This window comes from Chelon labrosus (assembly GCF_963514085.1).
Source record: "Chelon labrosus genome assembly, chromosome: 10".
NCBI lineage: Eukaryota > Metazoa > Chordata > Actinopteri > Mugiliformes > Mugilidae > Chelon > Chelon labrosus.
This window is the reverse complement of record NC_140360.1, coordinates 1953422-1977080: the sequence shown is the minus strand read 5'-3', so window position 1 is coordinate 1977080 and position 23659 is coordinate 1953422. Positions and strand designations below refer to the sequence as shown.

General features: G+C 41.0%; 1 protein-coding gene across 1 annotated transcript; it reads left to right on the top strand.

Annotated features, from left to right (window-relative positions):
- Nucleotides 1–12648: 12648 nt before the first annotated feature.
- Nucleotides 12649–14190, top strand: LOC311495009 (protein FAM200A-like; the record flags this gene model as incomplete). The annotated part of the gene is made up of 1 exon (XM_084554292.1): nucleotides 12649–14190. One exon carries the CDS (start codon nucleotides 12649–12651, stop codon nucleotides 14188–14190), a length of 1542 nt encoding a protein of 513 aa, XP_084410418.1.
- Nucleotides 14191–23659: the final 9469 nt, after the last annotated feature.

Here is a 23659-nt window from a genome sequence, read left to right as displayed (position 1 = left end):
CACCGCCAAATTGAAGAAGTGGCTGATATCGAGAAGACCTACCAATGGCTGGAAAAGGCTGGACTCAGAGACAGCACAGAGGCACTGATCATGGCAGCACAAGAACAAGCCCTAGGTACAAGAGCCATAGAGGCCAAGATCTACAAGAGTAGATCAGATCCAAGGTGCAGACTATGCAAAGATGCCCCTGAAACAGTCCAGCACATAATAGCAGGGTGTAAGATGCTAGCCGGGTCAGCGTACATGGAGAGACACAACCAAGTGGCTGGAATAGTGTACAGGAACATCTGTACCCAGTATGGAATAGAAGTACCCAAATCCCAATGGGCCGCACCACAAAAGGTGGCTGAGAACAACAGGGCCAAGGTGACTTAGACTTAGACTTAGACTTAGATAAACTTTATTCATCCACAAGGGATATTGCTTGGTCACAGTACCTTAGTTGTACATAAAAAATACTCAAAAATAGCTTAAAAAGTAAGAATCACGGAGCTCCTGTGACCTGCTGCCACTCTTTCAGGTGCCCAACTCCAACAGAACACAGAAGGTGCTGTGGGACTTCAGCTTCCAGACTGACAAACAGGTCCTGGATAACCAACCAGACATAGTGGTGGTAGACAACGAGCAGAAGAAGGCGGTGGTGATAGATGTGGCGATACCAGCAGACGCCAACATCAGAAAGCAGGAACACGAGAAAGCTGAAAAGTACCAAGGGTTGAAAGAACAGCTGGAGTAGATGTGGAAGGTCAAGGCGAGCGTGGTCCCCGTGGTAGTAGGAGCACTCGGGTTAGTGACCCCCAAACTGGGGGAGTGGCTCCAACAGATCCCAGGAACAACATCAGAAGCCTCAGTCCAGAAGAGCGCAGTCCTAGGAACAGCTAAGATACTGCACAGAACCCTCAAACTCCCAGGCCTCTGGTGGAGGACCCAAGCTTGATGATGACAGAGGGACGTTACGTTTTATATATGTATATATATGTATGTGTGTATATATATATATATAGTTACTCAGTTGCTAGAGAAATAACTCTAGGGCAGAGGTGGCAAGTAACGAAGTACAAATACTTCGTTACTGTACTTAAGTAGATTTTTCAGGTATCTGTACTTTACTTGAGTATTTCTTTTTCTTTACTCCCTACTTTTCTACACAAATATCTGTACTTTCTACTCCTTACATTGGAAATACAGGCTCGTTACTTTTTAAAAAGTCGATGATGCGCTTCCTGTGTTCTTCTTCTACTGTTTTGAACAGGCAGCCAGCCTGTTGATTAGTTTGAGCTCTGCTGCCACCTAGTGACTGGAGGCTTGTTTATCATTCAAGCATCAATATAGACAGTAATACTGAAAGTCCACCTGACCCCACTATTTGAGAACTACTGGTCTAATGTGAAAAAAATTAATTCAGGTATGGTGTGGTTTCTGTTGCTATCATTAGCTTTTTGAGGATTTTTTGGAAGCTAGTTTACAACGTTAGCAATGCTATGGGAACACATCGTTTTGATAGTTTATAGCTAACACTAGCTAGCGGTTTAAAAACAATAACACAGTAACTCTCAGTTTATTATTAAAAATGATCCAGATGCTCATGCAGGACATCTGGTCAGTTCAGTCTAGATTATTCTGCTAGAACTTTTTCATTTTGCAAAATTATCTACGGATGAATTGTTTCATTAATGGCAAAATCATTTTCACTTTTTACTTAAGTACATTTCAGAGCCTGTACTTTCTGACTTTTACTTGAGTAAAGGAGTTGAATCAGTACTTTTACTTTTACCAGAGTATTTTTTTACACAAGTATCCGTACTTTTACTTAATTAAGTACAGAATGTGAATACTTTTGCCACCTCTGCTCTATTGGTCGGCAACTGGCGGCATAATATCTGGCCCGCCATGACATTGAAAATCTGATTTAAAAGAGAGAGAAAAAAAAAAAGTTTTTAAATTATTTACTATCACAAAAACGACAATTTCATAGATAATTCAGAGCCTTTAATTAGAAAAGAAAAAAATAAATAAAATAAAATAAAAGCAGAATTTTCTTGATTCCGGACGCACACCAGCTTGTGGTGAGAACGTGGGACATAGTGCTCCTAAAATTACAGAGCAAATAAAGAAAAAGGAGAAAGCGACAAGAAATTACTATTTAAATAAAATAAAGCAACAATGAATATGGCTAATAAAAACAGTAATGACAGGCTTAAAAGATTACTCACTTAATGGGAAAATTAGCGTTTCCCTTTAGTCACGATCTTTTGGATGTCAGGAGATATGGATGTGACTTTAACCCGCAAGCAGTTCTACAGATTTTTGTGCGTCAGGCGATTCTTCTCGTGCGTCTTAATGGCATTCATAGAAGAAAATGTGACTTAAAGGTGGAGGGAAACATCGTCGGCACATAAAAGGCGAGTTTCTTGATCCATCTGTAGCCTACTCATCTGAGCATGTCATCCGAAAGTCATCCACGGATTGCGCACTTTTGAGCGCATCGCTGACCAGGGAGGTTGTTTGGAAATCAATAAGCTCCAGCTGAAATGTGGCCTCATCCAACGAACTGCGGTCAAGCCAGCCGCGTTCTGATTTTGATTTTTCTTGGGCATATATTTGTTTACTTACAAATATGCCGGGACAGGCCAAAATGCGAAATGTAGGCTACACGAAAATAAATAAATAAATAAAAGCTTTTTCATAACGCAGCCACAGAGTGGAGCTAAAGCAGTAACACGAATCACAGTCTGTAGCAAATTCAAGTTACTTTATTTTAAACGAATGACTTTCTTAAATTATTATTATTTTTTTAAGATATAATAGTAACCTATAGTAGATAAGGGGGAAACGTTCTGTTAAGTAGAAAAAAAAAAAGAAGCATGTTTCTGATTGTTATGTTTTGCTCGGAAAAAAAAAAAAAAAGTGGTCCCAGGCCAAACTTACTTACCAACCCCTGCTCTAGGGGTTCATTATTTGTCCATTCCAGTTTTCTCCATTTTTGGTGTTTTGCATAAGCCCAGTCATGATAAATCCTTTTAGATCGTCAGTGTACAGACACACTGCAGGCAAAGCACAACTGCAGTAACAGACTACACATGCACTGTTCATTTAAGTCTCAGTCTTATTTATACAGCATCGGTAACAATCCACATTGTCTCAAGAGGCTTGACAAAATCCAGAGCCTTTTATATAGTCAATATTTTTATACTTTGTCATACTTTAAATCTTATACTGGTACTTTGATGCTCATCAATAATGCTACACCTTTGAATATGAGCTTGAATATCAATATCAAGGTATTTTGGGAAATGTCTTGTTCAAGGTCTAAAAAAGTTAGAAGTGATGTCAACTTTAACCAGAAACAGGAAGTGTCATGTTGCTATGGACACAATGAGTTACACCAGGCATTGAAACATTCCATCTTTTTTAAGTGTGATGTGCTTCCATGGTCAGATGGTGGTGGTAAAACACAAACTGTGAGCTTTCCTAATATGTCCAAGTCATTCCACAGGTGGAATCCAGTCAAAGTCTGAGCACAACTCAAGAATAATCCAAGCAAACAGGAGGCACCTGAACACAGTTAGTGCAAAACCAAACAGAATGAAAAAACATTTTGACATTTAAATGACACTGGACATTTATATCAGTTTAGAATTAAATCTACAACTAAGTGAAGGTTGGAATATGTTTGCTGAGCAGCTAAACACACTGCAAGACATTTCAAAAACTCACACGTACAAGTAAAACAACACTGTACTGTGCTTTATGGTTTAACTGATATGTTCCCTTGGTCAGATTTATCAGCTGAATCTGCAGATTCAGACAAAGTAATACTGTCACATTAGAGCCTTATCTAACTCAAAGCTGCTCTTCATTTGGCTTCATGTCCCTGATGTTGATCCTAATATAGTCATGTCTTGTTGCACGTGGTGCTTTCAATGACTCTGTTGTAGGAATGTAAATATGCTCATTTTATTTACACATGTGTGTTAAGGAGCAAAGCAAACCTTTATTGTTAAAGCATAGTTGATCCAGATGGAAACACAGTGTGCTTCACAGAAAGAGTTTTACCGAAGATGCATGAAAATAAACATCAAATACAAATATAAAAACACAATAAAAATCAGGATATGTCATGTAGGGACACAATTCACCATTATCATAGGTATGGTGTGCACATACATACACACACTGATCAGACATAACATTATGACCACCTGCCTAATATTGTGGAGGTCTCTCTTGTGCCTCCAAATCACTGGTGACTCATCAGAGAATGGACAATGGGTCCTAGGACCTTTGAGGGGAGGGTCCTCTGTGGATCATCCCACAGATACTTGATCAGTTTGGGATCTAGTGAATCTGGAGGCCAGGTCAACACCTTGTGCTGTTCTTCATGTTTTTTTTTTTTAGTTGTTCCTAAAGTGTTTTTGTGTGTGTGTCTGTGTCAGGCTGCATCCTGCTGGAGATGGTTGCTGCCATCAAGGAGTGTCATTGCTATGGGGTGGGGGTGCCTGGCAGTGGCGGTTCAACATTGAATTACGCCCTAACCCGGGCAAGACCCCATCCGAGCGCCCCCCCACGCGAAAAGAACATTCATGAATTGCAAATTTAAATAAACATGCCCTTACATGCTGAGTGTCTGTCATTAGACGCTACATTAATCTATCTTTCAGGGAGGAACAATTAGCTCCTTCGTTACTGCCTCCAATTCTATGCTTGGTACACTTTTAGTTCTGACTGGTTAAACTATGTTATGACACAAAATAGAGTTGTAGCAAATGTTCATCTCTGAAACTACCTACAGATATGAAAATTCCATTGGCTAATTACAGGACCCAACATGATGGAAATAAATAATAACTGAACTTGTAACAGTTTTGTTGCAAAGCACAATCTTACGGTGAATTTAGATCTGGTGTTTGTTAAGACGAATTACTGTTGTATAAGCATTGCAAGCATCATAGCATAAAGGCTAACAAACGTATACCACCAATTAACATTAGTCCTTCATTCATGACATGGATACTGTAACCATACAGAGAGAACATAGCAGACCTTTATCTTTTCTTTTTTTCCTAAACTGGTCACCTGATGGCTTTGACCTTTTTCTGTCCATCTCTGTTTATTTAACACTCGACAATCAACACATTTCCGTCCTCCAACGCTGTCACTCACGACCAGAAGTCAAGACTAAACCAATTCACCTTGGCGACCACATAATCGTTTTGTATTAACTATTTTTATTTGGCCATTTCACACAATTCATGAGTACAAAAACGTGCAGAAGTTATAGGACTGTATTTATAATATTATGAATGAAATGTGCGTTATAAGGAAGAAAGTCAAGGTGTGACTGACTTTAGCTCTTTTATACAGTGGACCCCCCGTCCATTCAATTTGGGAGAGACCCAGAGGTGAACTGTCCCCCGTGCCCCCCTCCCCTTTCTCACACACACCTTCTATGCACAGCACCTTCTCAGCAAGCAGGGGCATCTGCAGCTGCAGGGGGCGCCAATTTGCCAATTTCCTACACAGATATGACAGACAATAGAAAACCATGTAGCTGTGCAGATTTATTTGTTTTTTTTTTCCAAGTGCCCATGCCGCCCCCCTTGTGTCATGAAAAAATGCTGCCCTGGGCGACTGCCCGGTTCGCCCGTACCTAAAACCGCTACTGGTGCCTAGTCTGGTCTAGGTGGGTGCTACATGTCTAAGTAACATCCACACCAATGAATGCCAGGTCCAGAAGTTTCCCAGCAGAACATTGAACTGTCACAAGATGGTTGATGTTATTTAGTTCTCCTGTCAGTGGTCATAATGTTGTGGCTGATCGGTGTATACACACTGTTAAGGGTTTAGCCTTGGTTTTTGTTGTTAGCAAAGTTAATATAACATCTGGTTTGGTAATTTCTGCTGACTTGAGGAGCCTAGACTACTTCAGCCTGGTGTAGCCTGGGTCTAATCCATGTGTCCACATTTATGAGAAGGCTGATTAAAAACAACACATTTGGGTCAAAGTTACATTCAGCGTTAACTAGCTCACAGCTAGCTCCACTAGCTTGCTGTGTGTTGCAGTAGCTGGTGTTATGGTGATATAGCCTTGAATAACCAGACTCAGTTCTTATAGCCTCTAGAACGGCTACACAGAGGCTTGTTCTAGAGGCTAACTGGTTTATAATTCCTGTTTAAACTCATGTTAAAGCTTTCTGAGTATACAGTTGTTCAGTAATAATTTGCATGCCACCCTTTCCTCGCACTCCATCTTGATAATAAAATAAAAAATATATATATAAACAACTATGACCTGACACTGAACCTGTCCTGCACCATGCATTGTGGAAGAGGGGGATGGGGTGAGCTATCAGAGCACATGTTGGGTAGCGTTCCTACTGACAGACGTCAACAAGGAAAAGGAGAAGAAACTGTGGTCATGAAAAGGCCGTCCTAGCCCTCAGATGCAGCTTTCAGAAAAGCAGAAGAAAAAAGAGGTGGAAGAGATGTCTCAGTGTAGAGATATGTCATCTTTTCTAACATTAAAAATGCTCTTTGACTTTTAATTTGTACTAACTAGAGGCTAGCTAAGGTGGGGGGGGGGGGGGGGGGGGGGGGGCAGCACCAAAATGTCTGGAGTCGTCTCTGGTCCAACTGATTCATTGTGATTCACTGTCCTTTTCACGGTGGGGTCAATGAAGCACCATTAGAGGAATACATTCAATTAAATAGTAAATAGTAATAGAAATAGTAAATTCTCAGTCTTCTGCCTTTAACGAATATGCAAGGTCACCACTAGAGATAAAGAAGTTATTTTATTTCTGAACACATTAGCACAAACTACTGGATAAATGAAGCTAATTACAGGTGAATAAATGAGACATGATAATCAGATACATCTATTAATTATTACTGATTAAAAGACTAAGGGTGTATGGTTTCAGTGAATGTGCATACCATAATTTCTTATTTAACTCAACCACACAAATGACTGAATATGAAGACAACAGCAAAAGTGTTTTTCATTTTAAAAAGACAAAGGAGAAGCAAATCTTTTATAGGATAAGACTTCCTAACAATATTTACAGCTCAGTATTTTTGGAGTTGCTCTTCTTTGTCTCCTCCTCATCCTTGTGGAAGACCTTTCCATCTGACTGCTTCCTCCAGCTCAGTTTGATGTCTCCATTCACTCCCTGGTCCTTCAGCTTCTGTTTGATCTGAGACACAAAAACGTCTCTATCAGTTATATCATTTTCATTTAACATATAGTTTATAGAAGCATGTTGCATCACACAAATATCACGTTATAAGATCAACATGCTATATTCTTGCAGCTAGAAAGCCATGACCATGAAATCACCTTGATCTAGTTACTAATAGTAATTGAACGCATTCATAATCATTAGCAGGAGTCATGTGTTTCATTTGTGTGTGAATGTAAAATTGCTCCAAGAGATGGGGTGTACATTAAAGGTTCAGACTAGACCCAAGAATTTAAAGTAGACGCCAATAATCACTGGTCGTGCTAATCAGAAAGAAGCAAACGGTTTATGACAACACCAGCTGAAGTGTAGGACCTAGTCTCTGTATCCACTGTCAAACTAACTGGGATCAGAAGGCTGAATCTGTAGATTGATGGCTGGAATAAAGCCTTAAACCTTAAAGCCCTGGACTCAGTCTACCACTCTGCTCTGAGGTTCATTACTGGTGATGGCTATAGCACTCATCATTGTGTCCTCTATGGTAAAGTGGGTTGGTCATCTTTGACTGAGAGGAGACTTAATCATTGGTACCTGTTTATTTACAAAGGTATTATTGGAAAATTACCAGGTTATATTTCAAACATGCTTGTTTGGAATTCTGGTCCCTATCAGACCAGATCAAATGACTGTTTGATGCTCAAGGTTCCTCGTATCCACACTGAGTTGGGAAAGTCGGCCTTTTGTTATGGTGCCCCTACTTCCTGGAATAATCTCCAATGGAACATAAAAATGAACTCTCTACTTTCCTATAATCAATTCAGATCTGTAATCACAAACCTTCCTATGTCAAATTGTACCTGTTTTATGTAAATGTTATTTTATTATTATTATTATCATTATCATGTTATTTTACTATTAACATTCTCTGCATCTTTATTTTTCCCTTCCTTCCTCCTTTATAATGTTATGTAGGTTATCTTATTATTTGTTTTATTTTCCATAATTATACTTTATCTATTGTTATCCCATTGTTACTGTGTAATCTCGGCTTCACTGAAAATGAGGACTACCCTCAATGAACCTCCGAGAATAAATAAAGATTGAATGAATTACCTGCTGTAGCATGTGTTCCATCACAGCAGGGTCATTCAGATCCAGAGAAGGGTTTTTCACCAGCCTCACTTTCACCACCTGCTTCGAAGTTACATCTTTAAAATAAAAGACAGAAAGAAAAATGGACATTACATGGTCAGAGAAAATCTTAGCATGGACATGAGCAGCATCGGTCCACCAAGACCAACCCACTGACCTCTACTGCACATCAACAGTCTCATCAGTGTTATGGACGATACAGTTACTTTATGCTGTGTTTAAGCACAAGTCTCATGGAGCTGTTAGCATAGGTTATTTCTCCAAAACAAAGCTAAATGCTAAACCTCAAGGCTAACTGAAACATAGCTTACCACTGTAGCAAACAAATGCCGTCTTAAAATCACAGGGCCAGTCCTCCCATTGTCCATAGTTTCCAAAGTTTGCTAGTGCACAGGTCTCATTCCCTTCATAGTTATTAGGCTGTCCAGTTGACCAATACTTGAATGAGGAGTTACGTCCATCTGTCCACTTCCATGTGTCTCTGAAGAGACCGATCCAGATAATACCTCCAGGAGGTACCTTTGCTATCACCTTCTGGTGTTCTGTGATGTTTCTCACACTGGCCAGGTCTGTGTGATGTGTTCTGCAGTAGGTCTGGGCCTCAGTCCATGTCATTAATGTGTTGGTTAAGATAAAAGTGACTTCAGACCCTGAAACAGACCAGAGTGAAGCGCTGTGAAGAACCATATAATTCACCTCGACATCCAGAAATTGTGTCATGAAAGATTCTTGAAAGACCAAAGAAAATGTCATTTTGATAGATGTTTTTCTTAAGAAGCCTCCACGTGTACAGTGTAATATACAATATATAATGTCCTAAGATTCTCTTCAGCCTGGCTTTTACTTTTTTTGTGTCTTACTTATGTTTATGCTTAAATATAAAATCTGTTAGATTCTGGTGTTATGTTTTACCTGTTTCAGTATTAGTACATGTTACCATTTTAATTTGATTTGAAGAAAAGTGTCAAGCAGAAACAGAACTCAGGTCAAGAACATAAACTGTTTGTTTTAAATTTCAGATCCTCACCTTTGACTTCAGAGCAGATTGCCTTTCGAGGTCTGGTACAATCTTCATCGTGCCAAAATCCATCAATATATATCTCTCCACAATGTTCAACACCGTCTAAATTGCTTGGCTGTGAAGACGCCCAGTTCCTGAACTCAGCCTGGCCATCACTGTAGAAATCTCTGTCTGACAACGACCACCTCCAGCTGTTCACATCATCGTACAACCCAATCCAGGCTCGCTGGAAAATAACAACCAGAAATACGCCTCATTACCACGAACACCAAGCAGCTCCTACATGGACTAAACCTGTCTTCTAGCTGGTTAATAGACTTGTGTTAATCTGCAGATAAATGACTGATGGATTCATCCTCAAACATCCTACTCAAGTCTCAACTCAGCAGCAGCAAATTCTTCCCAATGCAGGATCAGACTCAAGGTTTAATAGTTGTTATTTAATGTTATAATGTGATGAACTGTTGGTAGGCTATAACCAAAGCATTTCCTGAAGAGGTCTGGACACATATTTTCTTCTTGGTGTACACATACCAACCATGTTATCTTGAAACATGTTTTATAACCATAACTTGTGTTGGGTATTGTTTGTATTTTAACTGTTCTCATTTCAATAATTTCCATTATTTACTGCCACATGTGGCTGACACACTGTAATTCTCAAACAAGAAGACTGAACTTACATGGCTATAACCGGAGTAGCTCATTTTGCTTAAATCTGCCATGCCTGTTAAGACGTTCACATCCTCCATGTCGTCTATAGAGGCCAGGTCAGTGTATTTATCTCTGCAGTATCTCAGAGCTTCAGTCCAGTTCTTCTGTTCATAAACAAAGTGGTAACGACGTTCAGGTTTAGAGGAGACAGCACACAGACCTGCAGCGTCAGACAAGAATACAGATTAGACCTGGAATAAAAAAAATATTAGTTATCACAAAAAGCAGCGGGCGGCACAGTGGCGAGGTGGTTAGCACTGATGCCTCACAGCAAGGTCACTGGTTCGAATCCATGGGCCGGCTGGCCTTTCTGTGTGGAGTTTGCATGTTCTGCCTGTGTCTGCGTGGGTTCTCTCCAGGTACTCCGGCTTCCTTCCACCATCCAAAGACATGCTCATTAGGTTAATTGGTGATTCTAAATTGGCCGTAGGTGTGAGTTTGAGTGTTACTGGTTGTCTGTCTCTGTGTGTGGCCCTGCGATGGACTAGCGACCTGTCCAGGGTGTACCCCTGCCTCTCGCCCAATGACAGCTGGGATAGGCTCCAGCACACCCCCGTGACCCTTAACAGGACTAAACGGGTATAGAAGACGAATGACAAAAAGCAGCTTTATAATTCCTTGTTTTGGAGGTAAAATAACTTTACTATCATGATCATAACTACTACTGTAGAAGTACTTGATGGGACACCACAATTAATACACTTAAAGAATGAATGAGAAATAAATCAACTATCTTTATAAAACACTTGCCTGATGCAGCTATGATGTAGAGAAGAAACGTCTCCATCTCTGTCTGTTCCCTGTTTTTCTCCTTTAGTCTGTGACTGTAGATATTCAGTTGCTGAAATAACTTCTCTAACTTGGATGCTCAGATAGTTTCAGAAGCACCTTCCCTCCAACACTGTCTGGTGTTGGACAGTGGTTGTCTGTGTCACACAGTACCTGGAACTTTTTACAACGAAAGATTTTCATACTCACGTAATGTTGAGTCTGTTCAGCTGTGTTGAACAAAGAAAGAAGTCCTGTATCGTACTTCTCATTTCATTTGCAAATCAAATTTTCTTGGATTTGAATAAAACAGAAAAACAACTGTGGTTTATTTGCATTAAATATTGATGCCTAAGAATTTAGGGTTAGAATTAATGAGAAAAATGAATGTTGAGTTACCCTTGACATGACCTGGATAACTGAGAATTTTATTGACCGTGCAAACAGACAGATTATTTGCTTATGCTTATCCCAGTATCAAGTTTAAACCACAGGAGAGATGGAACAGTAGTCTGTATGTTAGGCTGGCCCAAGCACACCTCCTGTTTTTAAAATCACATCTTAAAGCTAGTACCTCCAATGAATTAGACCCTGAACATATTTAGGTTCGTCATTAGACAGTAGTTTAAAATGATCTCTGGCTGCTGGAGTACATCTGACTGTCTACCAACTATATCTATTGGTGGAGTTTCTTACAGAACAACATTTACTTCTGTGTGTCCTCAATTCTATATTTTCTGGCCTCCTTTTCTTTTGATGAGTTTCGTCACACATGTTTTCTTTACTAGATATGTTGTTTATCCTCTTTAGACCAGACTTTCGGAGATCATGGAAGCAGTAGCAGTTAAGATATCTGACGTAGTTCAATCACAATGGTTCAATGGTTTAAGTAGTTACAAGAATCAACAGACTTGGCTCACCACCCTACTGAGTATTAACCCAAGTTAACATTGTATGGGTGGTGTGACAATATTACTAGTTGTCTAGTTTCTGGAGGTCTTTGGTATTTATCGAGATGTCATTTGCCTACCCTGATGGTTGACAAGAACACTGATTAGAGATCTTAATCTGAAATGTTGCATCTGCAACCATCTACGCCAGGGGTCACCAACTACATTTGTCGGAGGGCCAGAATTTTACTGGACACTCACCTTGGGGGCCGGACCCCCAAAAATTGAAATAAAAATATAATTTTGGCATAAAATTATCACTTAATGTTTATTATTTGTTTATATTTTTTCATTTCATTACAAAACTGAAGGCATTTTTAGCCTTTATGAGTCAGGCTCCTATCACTTGTACCACAGTCAACCACCAGGAGTGATAGAGATACTTTGTCTCAATTCAAGTAAACTTTATTTATAGAGCACTTGAAAAACAAACAGATAAAACAAAGTATCGATATAGGGCTGTCGTCCCTGGCTTCAGCGCTAATACAGTTTCAGTTAGTGGAACGAAAAGGCCTCTTAACACAGGTAGGCTAAAATGGCACTCTCAAAGGCCATGAAACGAAAAGTTGACGCGGAAAACAGATCCTTTAATGACGAATGGACTGAAAAGTACGCATTTATCATGCCAACCTTCAGAAATGCGTTACCTGTGTGCCTCATTTGCAACGAAACTGTTGCTGTCGCAAAAGAATATAATCTGCGCCGTCACCACAACACTAAACACACAAATTTCAAGGATTCATATCCTGAGCAGTCAGAGGCCCGAAAGAGACAAATTGACACATTGAAATCTGCGTACTCCCGTGCAAGTGGCATTATTACTCGAGCTTTAACTGATCAAGAGAGAGCAACGTGTGCATCAATGCAGGCTGCCTGGGTGCTTTGCAAACATAATCGACCTTTCACAGAAAGTGAGGTTTTCAAGGAGTGCATGGTCACAGTTCTGGAGGAACTTGCCCCCGACAAGTCCATGGACAGAATTATTGCAGCTGTCAAACAAATACCTCTCTCTGCTTCAACTGCCGCGCGTCGTGTACACGTCTTGGCAGAGCATGTCCAGCAAGTTGTCATTGAAGGGATCAAGGAAGCCAAATACATTTCGTTGGCCATTGATGAGTCCACGGACAATACGGATATCTCACAGTTGTGCGTTTTTGTCAGATTCTTTGATGGCAAAGATTTCCGAGAGGAGCTGCTGGCATTGCTTCCGCTGGAGGACAACACCACTGCTGACATCATCTTCGGAAAACTGGAGGATTTTTTTAAAAGTCATGGATTGTCCTTTGATAAAATCAACCTGATAGTGACAGATGGAGCACCTGCTATGATTGGCAAAAACAAGGGTCTGGTGAGCAGAATAAAGACTGTCGCTCCTAAAACTAACGCGCTTCACTGCATTATCCATCAAAGTGTGCTGTGCGCAAAGCTAAGTGGGGAGCTCAAAGAGGTGATGGAGAAAACAATGAAAATTATCAACCACATCAGAGGAACCTCAAGCACACAGCATCGCCTGTTCCGCAAATTTGTGCTCGAATCCGAGGCTTCTCATGATGACCTGTTACTCCACAATGACGTGCGCTGGCTCAGTAAGGGCAAAGCACTGGAGCGCTTCGTTGAACTCCGTGCCCAGGTAGTGGAGTTTTTGAAACAAAGCAAAGCAAAAGCGGCAGCTGACCATCTCCGCACCATGCAGGACAGCGAATATATGTCCAACGTTGCATTTTTGACAGACATTTTCTCGCATTTGAATGCACTTAATCTCCAGCTGCAAGGAAAAGAGAAATCAGTGGTGGATCTGGTGGAAAAACTCGATGCGTTTGGGAACAAACTTGACCTTTTTAACGCAGATTTGTTGTCGGGGAGGCTGTTGCATTTCAGCACACTGAAGAAGGTGGGACAAAGCCACGTAACAGACAGGATGAATAAATTCATCACACAATTAAAAGACAACTTCTCCTCCAGGTTCGATGACTTTTTAATTCCCAGGGATGTCATTGGATTTGTGCGTGATCCTTTCAGCATCAACCCAAGTGGAGAATTCTCCACAAACGCAGTGAAAATGATGTCTTTGGACGAAGCGGCCATTCAGAGCGAGCTGGCTGAAATCCAGGCCGCAGGGGACCTGAAGGCTGCTCTCCGTGGTGCTGAAAACCTGGGCGCATTTTGGTTGTCCTGTCCCGAGGAGTATGGTACATTGAAGACGCTGGCTATGTATGTGCTCACCATGTTCGGTTCGACGTACACCTGTGAGGCTGCGTTCTCCAAAATGAACAACATAAAAACACATGAGAGGAACCGGCTGTCACACCAGTCCTTGGAGGACTCTTTGCGCATAAGTCTGACAGCGGCCAAGCCTGATGTAAAAAAGTTGGTGTCAGAGGGGAAATGTAATTTTAGCCATTGAGCAGTGTGAGTAACCTATTTCAGCCTTGTGATTTGAAATCGCTATAGCCCACTTAACGTTTTATTTGATGTGCAAACATTATTTGTATCCTGTTTTTGTTCGGATACCAGGTTAGTATTTATTTACCATGCTATTTTAAGTTATGCCAGCCAGTTGGTTTTCTCTCCTTTTTTTGTACGGAGAAGTCTGGTTTGAAGTTTGTTGAGACTTTGAAATAAAAACCAAACGTTAAGTAGGGGGCATAAGGAAAAGTTATGTGTGGAAAATAACAAGAACTGTGTGAAACAATAAATGTAAAAAAAAAAAAAAAAAAGTGGAGCGAGTTTGTCCTCATTTCGGAATAAAGCCTAAATAGAGTCATAATTGGTGGGGATTACTGATAGTTAAGAGTCTCAGTCGTTGTTGCTATTTTCAGTTGCTTTAATAGTGTGGACCACATGATATATTCTCCTCTTTTTTTTTTCTCCTCACAATTTTCGAATCCAGTCGCGGGCCGGATTGAACAGTTCGGCGGGCCAGATTCGGCCCGCGGGCCGCCAGTTGATGATCACTGATCTACGCTGTGGCCTGCTGGTGTGGCGGAGTCACAGAGAGAGACAAGAATAGACTGGGCAAAGAGGGTCAGCTCCATCCTGGGCTGTCCTCTGGAGTCAGTGGAGCAGGTGGGGGAGAGGAGGATGTTCGCTAAACTGTCCAGCATCAGGAACAACCCCTCTCACCCCCTGTATGAGACTGTTGGGACTTTGGGAAGCTCTTTCAGCCAAAGACTGCTGCACCCACAGTGCAAGATAGAACGCGTCCGGAGGTCTTTTGTCCCCTCAACAGTCAGACTCTTTAACATCAGCATTTCCTAGCCCTTCTGCTGCTGAGCTTCTTTTCAGGACATACAAGAGCACAGAATATACAACCATTATCTCACATCTTTCTAGTTGCAATATTTGGTAATACAACTGGTATTGGAGTTTGTTATTTTACTCATGATATTCATGAATGTCAATGTCAATACATATATTTAACCACCTTAACACCTCAACCCTCAATCTACACAAGTTGATTGTTTCAACTTCTGACTAGCCACTGTAATTTTTACCTGATGCAGTATGTAAATCTTTTTTGTACATAACATATTTGTCTGCCGTATTGTATTTGTTTTTTTTGTATCTTTTTTGCATCTTGCGCTGTTGTTTCCTGCCGCTGTAACACCCTAATTTCCCCACGGGGATGAATAAAGTCTTATCTTACCTTATTCCATCAACACCAGCTTCCTCCCTCCGTTCAAAGACATGCACATTGACAGCTGGTATAGGCACCAGCAGACCCTGAAACCCTTCACAGGAACAAGTGGTTACTGAAGATGAATGAATGAATGAAGATATGGTCAAGATATCCGGCTGGGATGCACGAAAAGACAAAACACTCTGGCACAAGACAAGGGAAGATGCAGACCATATATACACGAGGGTCATGGGAAACAGGTGGAAACAATCAGGAATCAGGGAAGACTATCAGACCAGTGACACATGAGGAAGGGCAAGTGGCCTGAAACGAGAGGAGTTACTTTTCAAAATAAAACAGGAAGTCACAAGACAACAGAAAGAAAACAAACTCACTGCGGTGTGACAAAAATCCAATAGAATGGATATGATGAGACCTGAAATAACAGATTAGGAGTGTTTGCGGAGCGATGGAGGAGGATGGAGATGAATACTTCTCTAAAAGATATTAATGGGGAGTTTCAAAGTTAATGACACCAACTCTTGATGTTATGCGGGTAACAGCAGCAGAAATATCCAGCCTACTTTTGTAGAGACTTCCCGCAGAGGACAATGACAGTGAAAGGTCAGTGTGGTCCGGTGTGACGAAGTGGTAATGAAACGGCACAGCTGGAGCAGGTCCCAATGGGCACCGGTAGACAGGTATTCACTGCGTGGTCTGCAACTCAAACACCCAGCAGGGATGCTTCACTTGAGAGCGTTGTAGGTGTACAGCCGAAGACAGTAGATTGCCTTTAAATGTCTTTGTAGTCCTCTATCTAAAGCTATTCTGTTACTTGATCTTCTTAACCTACTTTACATTAACTAATTTAATCATTCCACCATCCACCATGGTTCATTAGCCATGTTTCTGCCTATGCAACAACATTCAACATTATAACATTACAAGATGACATATCTGAATGACAAAATCATACTTGAATGACACAAGTATTCACAATATACAGAGGTAAGAGGTTGCAAATAAAGTAAGAGCGTCTGAAGTGTTAAAGGTGTTAAGAGTGACCAACACAGTTATAAAGTTTGATGGCCAAGGCAAGAAAGACCTCCTGTGGCGTTCTGTGATACATTTGGGTAGAATGAGTCTGTTACTAAAGGTTCTCCTTAGACTGACCAGTGTGTTGTGGATCGGGTGAGATGAGTTGTCCAGGATGGTCTTCACTCTTGCCAGCATCCTCCTCTCTGACACTGTGTTCAAAGAGTCTAGCCCCACCCCGACAACATCATTCGCCTTGCGGATCAGTTTGTTGAGTCTATTTGCGTCTGCCGCTTGCAGCTTGCTGCCCCAGCATGCAACGGCGTACAGGAGCGCACCGGCCACCACAGACTCATAGAACATCCTCAACATTGTCCGGCAGATGTTCAACGACATCAGTCTCCTCAAAAAGTGTCGACTCTGTCCCTTCTTGTAGAGTGCCTCAGTGTTCTTTGACCAGTCCAGTTTATCGTCAATGTACACTCCCAGATACTTGTAGTCCTCCATAATGTCCACCTGGGCCCCCTGGATGGTCCACAACCAGTTCCTTTGTCTTCGTCACATTCAGCTGAAGGAAGTTGTCCTCGCACCATGTGACAAAGTTTCCCACCACAGTTCTGTACTCAGCCTCCTCACCATCACTGATATATCCTACTGCCGCAGAGTCATCAGAAAATTTCTGAAGGTGGCAGGACTCTGTCTGGTAGTTAAAGTCCGTGGTGTAGACGGTGAAGAGGAAGGGGGAGAGGACTGTCCCTTGTGGAGCCCCATTGCTGCTGACCACCCTGTTAGACACACAGTGTTGCAGCAGCACATACTGTGGTCTTCCAGTGAGGTAGTCAACAATCCAGGACACCGGGGGGGCATCAACCTGCATAGCTTTGAACTTGTCACCCATAAGAGTTGGCCTGATGGTGTTAAAAGCACTGGAAAAGTCAAAGAATGTGACCCTCACAGTGCTTGCCGGTTTATCCAGGTGAGCATATGCACGGCGGAGCAGGAAGATGATGGCATCCTCTGCTCCAAGTCGTGGCTGGTAGGCGAACTGGAGAGGGTCCAGTTGAGTGTCGACCATGTCTCGCAGCTGTCCCAGAACCAGTCGCTAGAACGTCTTCATTATGTGGGAGGTCAGGGCCACCGGTTTCCAGATTCTGTCCATATGGGTAGGAGAGGTAACTCCTCTCATCTATCCTTTTTAGTTCCAGAGATCCTGTTGATGTTCTCTCAGTTTGGGACTAATTAGATCAGAAAAGAGAGTGGGAAATTCCAAAGGATTATAAGTCTGTCTTTTTCGTTCAGTTGACGTCCTCAGCATTCAGAGAGGCCCCTTAGCATGGGTCCATTCAGCATCAGAGACTGGTACCTTTACTGCTATAGTGTAAAGATTGGCCTGATAAGAAGGTTCTTCAGCAGGGCAACCTCTTAAATTTACTTTCCAGAGAGGGGGTAGAGATTGTTAGGACAGGAGGGCCCTTACAATCATCAGCTTCTACATGTATGCTTTAGTCAGATGTATGTATCTATAACAGATGTATGTTTATTTTGTAGCAGGCGAGTGATTCCTGCTGCACAGCAGTGTGGTGTGTGTCAAGTGTAGACACCTGTGAGCTGAGTGAGAAAAAGAAGGGAGGCAATGGAAAGGACATGTGGGGTCATTACCTGTGATGGTTAATTTATGCTATTGACTTGAAGAAATTTTGAAATTGGTTTTGTTGTTTCAAATCATGTCCTGAAGATTTTATTGTATTTCAGCTGCCCTGACATGTGCAAATGCAATTGTCGTACCTTAATTCTTATGCTGGTACATTAGTGCTGATTTGTGTTTTTCACTGTTGCTGTTCTGAAGCTACTGGATGCTGAATTTCCTTCAGGATCAATAAACTAACCATCTATTTATTTCCATGACTGACAGTGATTATAATTTCCTATTATTATCTGGAAATATTGTTATTATTATTACAGGACAGTGCTCATCAATAATGGCTACTGGAATATCAATATCAAGGTATTTTGGAAAATGTCTTGTTCAAAGCCCCAAAAAGTTAGAAGTGATGTCAACTTTAACCAGAAACAGGAAGTGTCATGTTGCTATGGACACAATGAGGTACAACAGGCGTTGAAACACTCCATCTTTTTTAAACTTGTGAGTGTGATGTGCTTCCATGGTCAGATGGTGGCGGTAAAACACAAACTGTGAGCTTTCCTAATATGTCCAAGTCATTCCACAGGTGGAATCCAGTCAAAGTCTGAGCACAACTCAAGAATAATCCAAGCAAACAGGAGGCACCTGAACACAGTTAGTGCAAAACCAAACAGAATGAAAAAACATTTTGACATTTAAATGATACTGGACATTTATATCAGTTTAGAATTAAATCTACAACTCAGTGAAGGTTGGAAAATGTTTGCTGAGCAGCTGAACACACTGCAAGACATTTCAAAAACTCACATAACATTTACAAGAAAAGAAACATTGTTCTTATTTGGAAATTCATGTAGATGTGCATAAGTGCTTTATGGTTTAACTGATATGTTGCTGTAACTCTGCTGAAATCAGAGGATGACTTTAATTTAAAACCCTCTAAAGATGTTTAAACTGAGAACAAACAATTATCTACAGAGTTGTCTCAGTCTCAAATAAATCAGTTACATTATAGTAGTTTAAATATGAAAACAAAGTGGTGGGAAAAAATGAATTTACATAGCTGTCTTCACTAGACCATTTTGCTTTAATAAACACGTTGTGTGTAGAGGCCAGGTCAGTGGATTTATCTCTACAGTAACTCAGTGATTCAGTCCAGTTCTTCTGGCCATGAACAAAGTGGAGAATTAGAGCACTGACAGTACATTAATAACAGTACTGTGCTAAAGTGCACATGTATGTATTTCCATTTTATATTGCAATACACTTTTAATGTGTTTTTAACACATTTATTCACTAGGTCGTATTTAAAATATGATTTTATTTTATATTTATTTATTTCATTTTTGTTTACTGCAGAAGTCTCCCCAACTAAAAGTCTCACATGGCTGCATTTCAGTAACTGCTCAAACTATCCAATATTTCATAAAAATTTAAAACAGGAAAAGTCTCATTTAAGCTTTTTTTTTTCTGTTTTAAAGTTATTATTTAACCATTAATAGTCAGGTGATCAAACTAAATGCGAACAAAACATTTCAGTGCAACTGGTTGTTCAGGTGGAGGAGGTATTGAGACCTGAAATGAAGGTCGTAACTCAGCCAAGTGTCATGAAGAAAATATAAAGAAATCTTGTTTTCTCTTGTACATCAATCATTATGCTGAGGTAAGTCATATAGAGTTTGTGTGTCTTTGAAAGTCACAACAATTAACTGATAAATTTGCCTGAAAATAAATTAGAAATACAACATATGCAGTCCTGGCTTGATGCAGCCATAATGAGAAGAAGAACGATGTCCATCACTGTTTGGCGTTCTTGTTATGTCATATTTTTGGGCTCACGTTTTACATAAAGGAAAAACTGCTCAGAACCTATAGTATCATTTGAATGGATACAAATATGTCACAGGCAAGAATTATTTACCTAGCAGGCAAATAATCAGATTGAATGATAGGTAGCGTTGCTAATACTGAGCAACAGTTTGTCCCTTGGTCAGATTTATCAGCTGAATCTGCAGATTCAGACAAAGTAATACTGTCACATTAGAGCCTTATCTAACTCAAAGCTGCTCTTTATTTGGCTTCATGTCCCTGATGTTGATCCTAATATAGTCATGTCTTGTTGCACATGATGCTTTCAATGACTCTGTTGCAGGCGTGTAAATATGCTGATTTAATTTACACGTGTGTTTTAAGGAGCAAAGCAAACCTTTATTGTTAAAGCATAGTTGATGCAGATGGAAACACAGTGTGCTTCACAGAAAGAGTTTTACCAAAGAAGATGCATGAAAATAAACATCAAATACAAATATAAAAACACAATAAAAATCAGGATATGTCATGTAGGGACACAATTCACCATTATCATAGGTATGGTGTGCACATACATACACACACGGATCAGACATAACATTATGACCACCTGCCTAATATTGTGGAGGTCTCTCTTGTGCCTCCAAATCACTGGTGACTCATCAGAGAATGGACAATGGGTCCTCGGACCTTTGAGGGGAGGGTCCTCTGTGGATCATCCCACAGATACTTGATCAGTTTGGGATCTAGTGAATCTGGAGGCCAGGTCAACACCTTATGCTGTTCTTCATGTTTTTTTAGTTGTTCCTAAAGTGTTTTTGTGTGTGTGTCTGTGTCAGGCTGCATCCTGCTGGGGATGGCTGCTGCCATCAAGGAGTGTCATTGCTATGGGGTGGGGGTGCCTGGTCTGGTCTAGGTGGGTGCTACATGTCTAAGTAACATCCACACCAATGAATGCCAGGTCCTGAAGTTTCCCAGCAGAACATTGAACTGTCACAAGATGGTCAATGTTATTTAGTTCTCCTGTCAGTGGTCATAATGTTGTGGCTGATCAGTCTATACACACTCTTAAGGGTTTAGCCTTGGTTTTTGTCGTTGGCAAAGAAAATATAACATCTGCGTTGGTAATTTCTGCTGACTTGAGGAGCCTAGACTACTTCAGCCTGGTGTAGCCTGGGTCTAATCCATGTGTCCACATTTATGAGAAGGCTGATTAAAAACAACACATTTGGGTCAAAGTTACATTCAGCGTTAACTAGCTCACAGCTAGCTCCACTAGCTTGCTGTGTGTTGCAGTAGCTGGTGTTATGGTGATATAGCCTTGAATAACCAGACTCAGTTCTTATAGCCTCTAGAACGGCTACACAGAGGCTTGTTCTAGTGGCTAACTGGTTTATAATTCCTGTTTAAACTCATGTTAAAGCTTTTTGAGTATACAGTTGTTCAGGATTCAAAACATGGAATGCAAAAACTCTGCTCATTCAAATGTTGTGGTCGGCAGCGTTGAAGTCCAACTTAGAGCCAATTCTAACATAGGTGATATAGCCCTCAAAAAAATAAATGAATAAATAAATAAACAATAATAATTTGCATGCTGACCTTTCCTCGCGCTCTGTCTTGATAATAAATTAAAAATATATATATATATATATATATATATAAACAACTATGACCTGACACTGAACCTGTCCTGCACCATGCATTGTGGAAGAGGGGGATGGGGTGAGCTATCAGAGCACATGTTGGGTAGCGTTCCTACTGACAGACTGTTACGACTGGCCTAGGGAAAACCAGTACATAACACTAACAATGACTCTCCCCTTCTCCCTGCTCCCACAGAAGAACCAGTGGTCCACGAAAGTTTGCAGTTCATAATGAATTTATTCTTGCCGTTGTTATCTTCAGGGTGAGCAATGCCCAAAATAACAAACAAAACAACTAACCAACATAAAATCTAACTAACTACCAAACACAATCAATGAAATAAAATACAGGAGTTCTTACCTAACTCCAAAACATGAGAAAAAGAGTTTAAACAAAAACAGGCTTCTCACCCCTACTCGGCCAAACTGCAATAAACACAATAATCTGAACAGTACTGGATCATTTTATGTGTCGTGTGGTTCAGCTCTGGCTCAGGTCGCAGGAAGAGAGGAGAGGGCCTTGGCTTCTTCTTCTTCTTCTTCTTGTTTTACGGCGGTTGGCATCCAACTATAGGTGCATTACCGCCCCCTTCTGCTCTGGAGTGTGGACCAGTAGGCCACCACAACACACACTCATCCACACATTTACCCCATTTTACACACTTCCTACCCTACTTTATATTCTATAAAAAAGCCCAGTGTCCCTTAAAAATTTAACCACTACCCTGACTCGTGCCCTTTCACCCATGTCCAATATTCCCTTTAAGTTAAAATCGTGATTCCCTAACTCCCTCAAACTATCCCTCATCACCTCTCTCTGTCCCTCATATGCTCTACACCTCAAAAGTACGTGTTCCACCGACTCCTCATCTTCCTGACACCTCTCACACAATCCTGTTTGATGTTTCCCTACCAGTTTAAGTGACTTATTCAGTGTACAGTGCCCTAGCCTTAACCTCATCATCACCACTTCTTCTCTCCTGTGTCCCATACCTGCCCTATTGATCCTGATGCTGTTTTGTATGTTATATAAATGCCTCCCTTTGCCCTCTCTGTCCCACCTCTCTTGCCACATTTGATTGATTTTCCCCCAAACTACATTCTTAACCTCTGCTTTGCTAATACTTACTTCCATTTCTATTTTTCTTTTTCTTAACGCCCTCTTAGCTAGTTCATCCGCCCTCTCATTCCCCCTCACCCCTACATGTGCTGGTACCCACATAAATCTAACCTCACCTCCTCTGTTCCCTATTCTTGTGATTGATTGAAGAACTTGATATAAAATGTCTTGACGGCTATTGGAATGAGATGATTTCAAACTTGCCAGAACTGCTGAAGAATCTGAGCAAATCAGTACCTTGTTGTGTCTTGCCTCTTCCACCCATCTTAATGCTACCAGCACTGCCAGCATCTCCACCGTGTAGACCCCTAACATATTTGTTGTTCTTCTATTTATTCCAATTCCCTTTGCTGGTACAGCCACCCCAAATCCTGTCACTCCTGTCTCAGGTTCTTTAGCTCCATCTGTATAAATGAGCATAAAATCACTATATTCTCCCATTACGTGGTATTTGAATGCACTCACCAAGTCTATTTGACCTTTTTCTTTTCTTTTCCTCTCTAACAAATACCAGTCTATTCTTGGCCATCCAAACAGCCATGGAGGTATCGCTGGATACACTACTGTGGGGCTTATCCTCACTTCTAATACTCCCAGTTCTTTTGCCCCATCATTCCCTACCCGCCCAAAATTTTCCCTCTGATTCTTCCCATTCTCCCAGCACTCCTGTAGAACTTTTTTTGTCGGGTGAGAATCAGTGTGTCCCTGCAAATTCGCCCAATAATTGACCATCAGCTGCTTCCTTCTCAACCCCAGCGGCATTTCTCCCATTTCTACCTGTAAAGCAGGTACTGGCGATGTTCTAAAAGCCCCACTGCAAACTCTTAGTGCCTGTGCCTGAATCACATCCAATTTCTTAAGTTGCGACCTGGCAGCTGATCCATATGCAATACTGCCATAATCAAACACAGATCTTATCAGAGCCACATATATTCTCTTCAGTGCCGAACAACTAGCTCCCCATTCCCTACCTGTCAAACATCTCAACACGTTTATTACTTTTTT